This window comes from Podarcis pityusensis (assembly GCF_964106645.2).
Source record: "Podarcis pityusensis genome assembly, chromosome: 1".
NCBI lineage: Eukaryota > Metazoa > Chordata > Lepidosauria > Squamata > Lacertidae > Podarcis > Podarcis pityusensis.
In genome coordinates, this window is record NC_138028.1 from 61486896 (window position 1) to 61499519 (window position 12624).

Consider the following 12624-nt stretch of genomic DNA (forward strand, 5'->3'; position numbering starts at 1 on the left):
AGTATTTTAGTCTGTAAAGGCAATGGGTTAATAAATTAGTTTAAAGGTCAAATACAATTTTATTTGACTAACATGGAAAATGTGGAAAATGTTTTGTATTCACGCACTGCGGTGAAGAACAGTTGCGAAGGAAAATTAGATTACCTGATAATCATAGTATAGTCATTTTAAACTGTGGGGTTGGTTTCTCTCTCCCTCTTTTAGGTTTTCTATATTTTAACAAGGTGTCCATATGGAACCGAAGAAGGGAAAAAGAAGTTTGGAATCAAACGGCTCTTGAATAATGGCACCTACACTGCTGCTTATCCTCTTCATGATGTAGGTATTTTTTTTTTGTCATTCATTCATTCATTCATTCATTCATTCATTCATTTCAGAGTACTTCCCTGTTTTCCAAACCTCAGTTTATCTGTTTTTAAGTAACATCTCCTGGGGAAGACATAATATGTGTGATTCTCTGTAATTGTGACTACTGCTATGGGAAACTGCTTACAACATAACATAACGTAACATAACACCTGTGCAAGCCTCGGGAAAAGAGCGAGGAGGGGAAGAAGGTTAATTACAACTGTGCTGTCAAACTGGGATAGTTACTGCAGGGTTAAAGTTTAGTGTCAAAGCGCCCTCTGGCGGCATACAACAAGTGCTTCACTGGAGCCCATTTTTGGATTTTCTTTTTAGCAGTTTATATATGAATGGGGCGCATAATTGTTTTTAGAAACTATGTTAGGAAATTGTGGCCTTTTATGTATTCATAAAAATACTTGCACAGTGCCGGTTCATGTGACATAACAAGAACAGCAATATATACAATGCAACAATATATGCAATGGAATATAAAATAGTACAAAATGATCATTTTAATTCCTAATTGCTCAAAAAAAATTAAGCAGTTGCATGGACCTGCCTGCATAACAAGGTAGAGATTCCTTCAAGCGAAACATCAGAATCCCTCCTGGTAAGCCACAGGGGTGCCAGCGTAGTTAGTTCCCTGCCATCCACTCCTGCTTGTTGTTACCCCACAGTCAGTTAAGTTTTAAAGTATGTATTATTTAGACCTGGCAGAGATGCAGTTCCCAAGTTTCAGATTAAGTGTGCTTGTTCTTAAGGAATGCCCATGTTGTTGGTCTTAATACTATAAATAGCTATTTGTTGCCACCCGCCCCAGCCTGTCATATACATAGAATTATACCAATTTCTGCATAAATTATCCTGGTACATATTTAGGGGGAACTAGTGTTGCAGAACACATGCTGCCGTTTACTGATTTATTTCTGCTTTATTCCATTGTCCACGCTGACACAGTGCCAGTACTGGAAGAGGGCAAACGACCCGAAGTGTGAAAATGAAAGGTACACCCTCTACAGAGAATGGGCAAGGTTTCCTCGTTTTTTCAAAGAACAGCCCTTGGATCTTATCAGGTGAGCAATTGGGTACGCTTCTCTTAATGGAAGCGCCAGCTTCTGCATTGCCTTGCAATATTTACCTACTTTAATTTGTAGATTATTTCATAGTTCAAGGAAACCTCAAAAATTGTAAAATGGCTTTAGGGGTGCATAATCTAATGACCTCCTGCTTGGACTGCTGCAGTGTGCTCTACATGGGACTGACCTTGAAATTGGTCAGGCAGCTGCAGCTAACGCAGAATGCTAGATTGTTGAGTGTGGCATCCTGATAGGACCATGTTCCGTCAATCCTGAAAGTGCTGCACTGGCTGCCAGTGAGCTCTTCGGACCAATTCAAGGTATTAGTACCAGTGCCCTAAATGGCTTGGGGGCCATGTGCCTAAAAGAGCATCTTTCCCAAGGCCCACTATCTCAGGCACTACAATTCACAGGAGAGACCCTGTTGGTGGTGCTGCCACTTCACGCTGCCCTGTTGTTGCTGACCCATGACAGGACCTTCTCATTGGCCATTCTCCATTTGTGGGCTGTCCTCCCTGGTGGGGTGGGGTGTCTCCCTCATTATCAACACTCTAGAGGAATCTTAAAACATCCCTGCTCAACCAGGCATTTAATGGCTGAAAAAATGGTTTCCAGCAACCTTGAAAATGAAGATATATAACTGTTTTTAGTTGTCGTTTTTTAATTAAAAAACCCCACTACTGTGTTATTTTGGTGCCTTGTTGTTTGCTGCCTTGGGCTCCTTTGGGAGGGTATCCAATGGGATATAATTTCAAATCATGGAAATTGAGATATATAGCTAGATAGCTGGGAGACCTGTATGTACCAAGATCATCATTGGAACATTCAAAAGCAGAAAGAATGAAAAATGTTTTGCATGAAATTTTTGAACCGTCCCAGTACAGGTGTCAATATTGTGTCTCTGTACACCACACCGTAAAGCCCTCTTTTCTGGTTGCAGTGAGTGTCCTATACAAATCAGATTTGTTTTCCAAGTAACCCTCACCCCCCACCAAATGCTTCATTTTGTTTTAGGTGAGGGTACAATGTCAATGTATAGCTGTAAAAGGATGTACTTTGAACTGTTAGATTCCTTTTCTCTGGTGTTCAGCTTCTATATGCATATTCCCAACTAACTGTTTGACCAATTATGCTAAACAACATTCTGTGGATGTTAAAGGTGCTGTCACTGGACATGTTCATATCATCACTTCCATGGCTTCATGCCAGGGTCTAAGGCAGCTTTAAAATCAAAATGAGGGGAGGGAGAATCATATCTGGTTGCTCGGCAACACATGAGCAGAGCAAAAACTAGCTATCTATGTAATTAGGGCACAAATAAGAACAAGAAATTCTGAGAATTGTTTTATAGTCAACTCAGTAGCATTCCTTTGAATTTTGCCTGAAAACTTGTCATCCAAATCTAGCCCTGTATCTTTATTTGCAATTAGTCTTCCAAGCTTTTCTCCCCTTTCCTCCCCCTTTTTAAGATGCTGATTGTTTCTTGCATTCCTTTACTTTCCATTCCACATTACTTTCCCGCAGGAAGTATTATGGGGAGAGGATTGGAATCTACTTTGCCTGGCTGGGGTTCTACACTGAGATGCTGTTCTTTGCCGCTATCGTTGGATTAATCTGTTTCCTGTATGGTGCATTCACAATGAATGAAAATATGAGTAGGTAAGAGTAATTAACATAGTCATGTTGGTTAGATTGAACCATGACCAGTTGACTGATGACAGCTGTCCTGTCCTGTCCACTTCACTGCTAATTGTTGTGGATCAATTTTTTCTTTGAAAAGTTTGAGTCCCCTTGCCTTCTGTAACATTGTGTGCAGTGATCCTGTGAGCCACTGTACAGAAACATATGATCCAGATGTAGAACTATGTGCCACTACATTATTGTGGGTATGGCCCTGCTGAATATTGCACACTGAAAGAGAGGGAACTGTTTCTCTATATTCCTTTTGTAAAGTCAAATATCAGCATCTGCACAAAAACACAATTTATCTGTCTATTGCTTAATTAAATACAACATATCTTTTATCTGTCCCCTTCAGCCAAGAAATATGTGACTCCGAAATTGGGGGAAAGATTATCATGTGCCCACTATGTGATCAAAAATGTGATTACTGGAGATTGAACTCCACGTGTGAGTCTTCAGAGGTCTGTAGTCGTTGCTGCAAATTTTGTTTTTAAAAAATAGCTTTCCCATGGTTGTTTTCATTCAAATTGTTAATTTGTGTTTTTATTCCAGTACTCCCATTTGTTTGATAATGTGGCGACCCTCTTTTTTGCAATCTTTATGGGGATCTGGGGTGAGTATATTTGTTAGTGCTACTTAAATAACACTCAAGCCATGTGGGTCAGCTTTAGCTTTGTCTCTTACTGCATGCAAGTCAATGGCACTTTTGACAACAAGACTATGACTTGGTCCTGTGAGTAAATGTTCACTCACGGGATGCTTCTACTGGTAGAAAGGGGAAGAGGGAGAGCTCATGACTCCATGAATCCCTCTGTAAACATAAAGTAAAAGGTAAAGGTACATGACCCCTGGATGGTTAAGTCTAGTCAAAGGTGCCTATGAGGTGTGGTGCTCATCTCGTTTCAGGCCGAGGGAGCCGGCATTTGTCCACAGCTTTCTGGGTCATGTGGCCAACATGACTAAACCGGTTCTGGCACAATGGAAAACCTTCCATCTGTAGTGGTACCTATTTATCTGCTTGCACTGGTATGCTTTCAAACTTCTAGGTTGGCAGAAGCTGGGACAGAGCAATGGGAGCTCACCCCATCACACAGATTCAAACTGCTGGCCTTCCAATCAGCAAGCCCAAGAGGCTCAGTAATTTAGACCACAGCGCCACATGCCCCCCCCCCCCCAAATGTTCAGCTCTGAACTATGTGGGAGGTGACATGGGGGAATTGCAGGGGAAAGGGGGGAATTGGCAGATATTACCTTTGCTGGATTGGAGTTGCTTTTATTCTTGGATGAGCAACTCTAGATCTCAGCCTCTGTAAGTATAGTATGAATGCTATAAATATCATTCTGTAATGATATATGTAAATGTGCAATAATTCACCCGGTTTAAGCATGTTTTAGATAACTTGGGTCCTATTGGTTTCAATGGAACTAAACAGCGCTTCCATATTCTTAAGCACACCAAATCCCATGGAGTGGTACAACCCTCAAGGTGCAAAAATATACAGACAGTAATGAATCTAACTTTGTCACAGCTCCAAAAATTCCATCAAAATGAAAAATGGCTTCTCCAGGGAATCTGCAGTAGTTTTTTATGTAACTGCTGTACTGTATAGACATCAAATCCATCACAAAGATAATAGAGAAAGTATTATCTGTTGGTTTTGCTCAGTTGCTACTAGACATTTCTTATTCTTATTTTTGTTTGCACCATACTCTATTCATTGCAGTCACACTTTTCTTGGAGTTCTGGAAGCGTCGGCAAGCTCGACTTGAATATGAATGGGATCTAGTTGATTTTGAGGAGGAACAGCAACAGCTCCAACTGAGGCCAGAGTATGAAGCAAAATGTACTCAAAAAAGGAAGAATCCAGTAACGCAGGTAACCTGAGCATTAGAAGACAAAAATCACATGGAGGTTGGGGGATACATAAGATCCAGTTACCCATTGCGTATTTAAGACGAAGTATTCCATCTCTTGTGGGATGTGGGTGGCTCTGTGGCCTAGGGCTTGCTGATCAGAAGGTCGGCGGTTTGAATCCCCGCGATGGGGTGATCTCCCGTTGCTTGGTCCCAGCTCCTGCCAACCTAGCAGTTCGAAAGCATGTCAAAGTGCAAGTAGGTAAATAGGTACCGCTACGGTGGGAAGGTAAATGACGTTTCCGTGCGCTGCTCTGGTTTGCCAGAAGTGGCTTAGTCATGCTGGCCACATGACCCGGAAGCTGTACGCTGGCTCCCTAGGCCAGTAAAGCAAGATGAGCACCGCAACCTCAGAGTCGTTCACGACTGGACCTAATGGTCAAGGGTCCCTTTACCTTTTATGCCATCTCTTAAGTGCTTAAGAAGGAATTATGCCAGAACATTACACAAGCATGTTGTTCTGACAGGGTCCAGAAAGTTATAATTCTGTAAATGATTCAGAACAAGGTGACAAATCAACTGCCGGTGCTTAGGGTTAACATCTGGGATCCAATGACTAATATAAAATGGATTTGGAAAGAATCAGGCTTTCTTCAAATGCTGTTATCCACAGTCACTTACGGACTCATTGTTAAAACCATGTTTACAGAAGACAATCTTACTCGGCTACAAGTGATCGCCAAAGAAGAAGAAGATATATCATTCCAGTAGGGAAAGGCAGGAGCTCAAGAGGGCAAATTTAACTGATTTGTTCTTCTCTAGCAATTGGTTCAACCATTGAGGAAAAAAAGCTTATGTTGCTCTCCTTGAGACTATATTGGGACGACGACGAGGACTGAGGGGGAGGAGAAGGAGGGGCAGGGGCTAAGGCCCCTGCCAGGGCGGAGTCCGGGCTCCCGCCCACAACCACTCCCCTCTCTTGCAGGGAGGAGAGTCTTTAGCAGTTGCATGTTTGAATGCTATCCCATACCCCCAAAAATGCTGAACACGGAAAGCTTCTACATAGCTTTTCCCCTGAAAAGTAATTCTCTAAGTATAGGTAGTTTTTGATGTGGAGGCATTCAAATATGCAGTTTTCACACCTGCATTCTGGAGCAAAACAGTCCTAGGGCCCTACAGCAAGTTCTGAGTGTTTGAATTGCTGATAAGCTTTTGTCTGCATGCCGTGAGTTTCTGGGCAGCTAAACCAAAGGGGAAAAATAACAGACAAAATGGCTACAATTCTACTTCAGATGCAATAAATGTCTGTTTCACTAAGCCTGATCCTTATGATGGAACTCTGGTGCTTTAAGGAACAATTCTCTGGTCTTAATGTGATTACATTGGATGTAATATTAATGTATCTATTTATTTGTTAAATTCTATCCTGCCTTTCCGTCAAAGCTGCTCAACTGCAGGAAAATAGAAAGTAAAAAAAAAAAAAAAAAAATTAAAGCAAAGGAAATAAAACATATCAGTTAGAATCAGCAAGTTGATGATTTTGCAGTATCTTTACAATGGATTGGCAAAATGTTTTGGGACAAAATGAAGGTATCCTCTGAGCACAGTTACAAGTTAGAGGAATCCTGATTTATATTACATATTATTATCTATCCTAGCTTAGATATTTCCTTTTGTACATGAAGCTCATGAAGAATGAGAAGTCTAAATGTGTTGACATTCTTAAATATGTGTTTGATCATTACAAGTCACTTGCTTTAATTCCTAGTTACATTTTTTTAAAAAAGAAAGCTAAAACCTTGTTCCCTCTCCTTTAAATCATCTATTATCTATTTGTCAAGGTTCTAGGTTACAGAAATTTGTAAACATCCTGTCAGCAGTCCAGATATGAAAGAAATCAATGGTTAACCAAATTATAGTTGAATGTTCTTGCTGTGTTACATTAGACAATGAAAATGTGAAGGATCTGAGGCTCTAAAGATTATATCTGCAGATTGAAAAGAACACTGATATTCTTCAACTGTACAACTACACTTCATTGTTACTTACACTAATTTGAGACTTTTGCTGGTCACCGGTCATTTTGCACTTCCATAGACCTATATCAGAATTGTGCCCTCTTTATTAACTCGCAGGTCTAGCAACATTGTAATCAATCTTAAAGCATTAAGCTAGGTCACAGTGGGTTATGATCTGCTCTCATGGAGATTATTACTTATGATGGTACTGAACTTCAAAATGGGGGAGGAGTGTGTGTGGTTGAACAACACTTTTCTGTAAGACACCTTAAGCCAGTTTTGAACTGAGCTCAGACATCTCCAGAGACGATGCCAGGTTTGAAATGTGCTCAGTTCTCTGTTGTCATCCCTTCTGCCTATTTGCTCTCCTTCCACTGGCTTTCGCAGGTGAGAGGCAGCAAAGGGCTTACAGCTGCATAGGCCTTAGCCTTAAGGCCTGGACATAACCATTTACCTTTGTTATAAATTGCTTCCATTCTTCCCTTTGTGTTGTGCAACAATCAAGCCAGGAAGTCTCCAATTAACCATAGTTTCTCATTGCATTTAAACTGATGGTGGTGACCCTAGTTTCCTGGCTTGGATGAAATGAGAAACTCTGGTTAACTGGATGCTTCCTGGTTAGATAGCTGCAGACATGAGTAGCACTAGTATCAGGTGATGGTGGTACAGTGAAATCTTTTCTGTTCTTTAATTACTGCTTTTTAAATTGTCTGGTCTGCTATTCTAGGAATTAGAATTGGTTAAGAGGAAGAGCATACATGACTATGGGAAACTGAGCTTGTTGTACTTTGGAATTTTGTTTTGGGTAAGACAGGGCTGCGTGAACTCAGCAGCTTAGAGTGGCAACTAATGAAAGAGCCATTTCTTCAAGTGGGAAAGCAATGAAAAGACCTGAGAGAATGGAGGACAACACTTAACAGCAATAGCTAGTCCAGTCCAAACATACATATTTTTTTCCTGTCATGTAATTTGGGCATATTGGAAACTGAACTGCATTCACTCCCTTCTGTTCAGAAGATCACAGAGAAGGAAAACAAAAATGGCCTTTTGGCCGTCTTGTAAATTTGGCAAGGTCTTAAAAGCTCTGGATGACTGGCTTCTCATCTACATATGGACTCCTCCATTTCTGTCTTTCTCCCATAAGATGAAATGTGCTACATCATGCATTCCTTGGGAGTGTAAAAACTATTTTCTTGGGGTGTGTTTGCTTTCTCACAGTGGTTGAGGTTGCTTTCTGCAGTGTTCAGTGTAAGAATATGTCTGCGGGAGGTGAAATGTGCTGTGCTTGCTTGACTGTTTCAGGAGTTGGAGCCTTACTTGCCTTTAACTAGCCAGGCTATACGATTCTGCATCTCGGGAACGACAGTGTTGTTCTGGGTGAGCATCCTTTTGAATCATCACTGTAATGCATAACAAGCAATGCATCACTTTTTAAGCTTGAATTTTAACATGCCTTAATGCTTTTGCTGTTGGTATCTTTCTCTCTGTGCTTCTGGCTACAAGGGGTTGTAACTAACATTCTTCTTTCTTAGTGTCATGCAAAGTACACACTGAATCGTATAGCATACAATCCATAACTCTCTCTTCTGCCAAATCAATCCATTTGACTTTATTTAGTTGTCCATTATTCATGATGATGAATATAGTGACTTAGGTTACAGTTTTATACCCACATACCTGGGAATAACCTCTGTTGAATTCAATGGAACCTACTTTTAAGATGACATCTATGAGATGCCACTGACTGTGTTGTTATTATTATTGTATTTATTTAAACCCCACCTTTTCTCCTGATGGGATTCAGGGCAGCATGCAGATAAAAACAAGAATCACCAAAAACATAGAAAAATAATAATTAAAAAACAATTAAACACTGATAGAATTAAACTATATACGTGTATTAAATATGTTTAGAACAAGCAAATAGTTACAGTAAAAATGGTATGTCACCAGCCCTTTCATTAAAAGCAGTTCCCAAAAGCCTGTTGGAACAAGACAGTTTTTACCATCTGATGAAAGAACAACAAGGAGGGAGCCAGTCTAGCTCCTCCTGGGAGGGAGTTTTAGAGTCTGGGAGCATCTATTGAGAAGGCCCTTTACTGTGTCCCCACCAACCATGCATATGAGTGTGGCATGACCAAGAAAAGGACCTTTCCCGAAGATTTCAAAACCTGAGCAGGTTTGTATGAGGGAATACATTATTTCAGGTAGCTTGGACCTAAGCCATGTAGCGTCTAAAGGTCATAACCACCACTTTGAATTGTGCCTAGAAACAGACTGGTAGACAGTGGAGCTGTTCCACTGCTCCCTAAAGGGTTATGCTTCCTATAATTATCTCTGATCAATAATCTGATCATATCTCTCTGAGCCAGTTGATGTTTCTAAGCACTTTTCAAAGGCAGCCCCATCTAGAGCGCTTTACAGTAATCCAATTAGGAGGTAACTAAGGCATGTGTCACTGTGGCCAATTGAGATATCTCAAGGAATGGGTGCAGTTGGCACAGTGCAAATGCACTCCTGGCCACTGCGGAAACCTGGGCATTCATGCTCAGTCTGGAGTCCAGGAGCACACCCAAACTGTCTTTGTGGGAAGTGTTACCTCATCAAGCACAAGCAGAATCCCCATTCCCTGTTCTGCCTTCTGAATGACCAATAGTGCTTCAGTCTTGTCTAGATTAAGTTCCAATTTGTTCGCCCTCATCCAGTCCATTACAGATGACACACGCTGGTTTGCATCTGAGACTGCTTTCTTGGATTTTGGTGGAAAGGAGAAATAGAGCTGGGTCATCAGCATACTGGTGACAATGAACCCCAAAACTCCAGACAACCTTTCTTAGTGGTTTCATGTAAATGTTAAATAGCACAAGGGACAGAAGAGAACACTGAGGGACTCTGCAGGCCAATGTCCAAGGTGTCAAACAGGAGTCCCTCCAGGAAGGAGCAGAGCCATTGTAAAATAGTACCTCCAAGTCCCATCCCTGCAAGGTGGCCCAGAGGAATACCATGTTTGATGGACTGAAAGCTGTCAAGATGTCTAGCAGAGCCAACAGGGACACACTGTCCTTGCACAGTTCCTTGCACAGAGCCTCTGTTGCATAACTAGGCTTGAAACCAGATCTAGATAATCAGTCTCTGTAGTTATCTGTAGACCAAGGGAATTTTGCCCTATTTTGAATTGTTCAAATGCTTGATTATAAAATTTCCCTATAACCTGTAGTCATTTATTATTGACCAAAACACTCTGGAGAAATTGGGTTCTGGATTGCATCATTTACGTCTGAATCAATTCAACTTTCTCTATTTCAATACAGAAAAAAATTGAGAGATCTTTAGTATGTGGATAATGTGTTATAAACACAAATGTTTATAATGCTACCATATCTATGCAATGAAATTGTAACATGATATTGGTGGATTTTGAAACAGCATGCCACTAGTGTGCTTTGCATGATTTTGCTTGGTGTACTAACAGACAAGCTAAGCAGAAAAAGACAATATTACTGCTCTGTTGGGACTATACCACTTTAGACTGAAGACATGATTACATTTATTCTACTTATTTCTAAATTTCCCTTCATCTAGCAGTTTCCAGGGCAATGTACAATAAGCATAAACAATTACTTATATGAAACACAAACACAATTAAAAACAACCAACCTTGAAAACAGGCAGGAAAAGCTACAAAAAGCAAAAGCAAACATAGCCCTTTGAAATGCTTGGCCAAATACAAGTGGCACCAGAAATATTACAATGTCAACAAAAGGCTTACCAGCATTGAAGAGGGTGTTCCACAGTTGGAGTACCACTGCAGAAAAGGACCCAAACCATTTCAGACTTTACAAGTACATATCACCATCTTGAATACTGGTCCCAGTTGTGACCATGTAGCCGAGACAATTCTTTCTGAATCAGAGTACTGTGAATCAACTGGGCTGAGCCAGTTAAAATTGTGTCAGCTGAGTTCTTCACTAATTGAAGCTTCTATATAGTCTTAAAGGGCAGCCCTGTGTATAACACTGAGGGGTTGCCCCATGTATAATGTGTCTAATCCATCCAGGATATTACCAGAGGTTCTGGCCAGGAACAGATGCAGCTGGAGAACCAGGCAAAAATGTTAAAAGACAAGGCCGCTAAGGCATCAGGTGGCAATGTTAAATCAAGGAGTACACTCAAGTTCCATGTGTGCTATTTTAGGGGGAGTGCAGTGCCATCCAGAACACACTGAACATCTGTCTCTCAGACCCAAGAATCACCTGCTTACAGTCCTTCTGTCTTGTTAGGATTCAGCTTCAGTCTTGACCCTCATCTGTCCATTTCCAAATCCAGGCATTGGCTGAGCCTCACTTGACTCACATGACATAGAGAAATAGATCTAGGTTAGATTACCTTACCGAGCAGTTTGAGAAAGAGCATGGGGGCATAAAACAGAGCCATGTAGGACTCTACGACACAAGTGCCATGGTGGTTGAGCAGAAGCTCCCCACTGCAGCTTTCTGAAACTGACCCTGGAGGTAGATGCAGAACTATCACAGCATCGCATCCATTACACACAACTGTTGGTAGCAAATATCAACTGAAAGACACAAAAATAACAGTGCATCAGGTGGATAGGGTCTGGCTTGGCTCTCACCCTGATGTACTTGGGTTTTACTTGCAAAAAGAATACATTGGATGAACATCAGATCAGCCTTCAGATAGACACACATCCTCTCTCTTGCAGTCTGAAGTGATACAGTCCCGATGGGGCCATACTACACTATTATTCTCAATGTGTAGTTTGGCCCTTAGAGTCCTATATGGTACAGTTAGGGAACTGGTGGTCCTCCAGATGTTGCTGAACTACAACTCCCATCATTTCCATTGGACATTCTGGCTGGGGCTGATGGGACTTGGAGTCCATCAACAGCTGGAGGGCCATGGATTCCCCATGCTTGCTATATAGTATAAAGCATTAAAGGCTGTTTCTGATATGATGTCATTGTTCTTAAACCTCTGTGGTTTCTCTCAGATCTTTTTGATCATAGCTAGTATGATAGCTGTGATAGTTTACCGCCTTGCCGTCTATGCTGCTTTTGCCAGCATCATGGAGAATGCACAAACCTTGCAGCCTATTCAAGGTATCCTGACACCACAACTGGCAACATCGGTCACTGCTTCATGCCTGAATTTTGTCATCATTATGATACTGAATTTCTTGTATGAGAGGATAGCCATCTGGATCACAGATATGGGTAGGTATGTTGCATAAAGACAGAACTGTCAGGGATATGTTTCTGTCCCTGTGGTGGAAATGCTGAGTTTATTGGCAACCAGAAGCTGAATATTTATACAATTTTTCCATCTGGCCAAGTTGGCTAGCATTCCTGGGAAACTGTTTTTGAGACCTCCCTCTGTATCATGTAGCTTTGTTCCTAGATTATCCACAGCTGCATCCTAGCTCTGTGATTTTATGAGGAAGAGCTTGTACACTATTGCAGCTGGCTTGACCATGCTAATAACTACTTATTAGGAGTGTAACATCACTGTAGGGAACTCATGGAAGAGCGTTTCTCCCCTTCCATAATAATATACCATCCACAACTGACATTTTTCTTGACGCACCTCTCCAGATTTTACATTTTTCATATGAGTAGGCTGCTTATGTG

The 12624-nt window shown here is 41.2% G+C and overlaps 1 protein-coding gene across 8 annotated transcripts in view; it reads left to right on the plus strand.

Annotated features, from left to right (window-relative positions):
• The window catches only part of ANO5 (anoctamin 5), a 76382-nt gene that overhangs the window by 46799 nt on the left and 16959 nt on the right, over positions 1-12624 (plus strand). For 6 of the 8 annotated variants that reach the window (XM_080983146.1, XM_080983148.1, XM_080983149.1 and 3 more), the window contains 8 exons: positions 205-318; positions 1306-1421; positions 2949-3083; positions 3463-3568; positions 3660-3720; positions 4832-4983; positions 7707-7784; positions 11988-12210. In XM_080983146.1, coding sequence (XP_080839272.1) covers positions 205-318; positions 1306-1421; positions 2949-3083; positions 3463-3568; positions 3660-3720; positions 4832-4983; positions 7707-7784; positions 11988-12210 — 985 coding nt within the window. Of the gene's footprint in view, positions 1-204; positions 319-1305; positions 1422-2948; positions 3084-3462; positions 3569-3659; positions 3721-4831; positions 4984-7706; positions 7785-8281; positions 8357-11987; positions 12211-12624 lie in introns of all 8 variants that reach the window. The other 2 variants (XM_080983147.1, XM_080983150.1) reach the window with 1 other exon arrangement.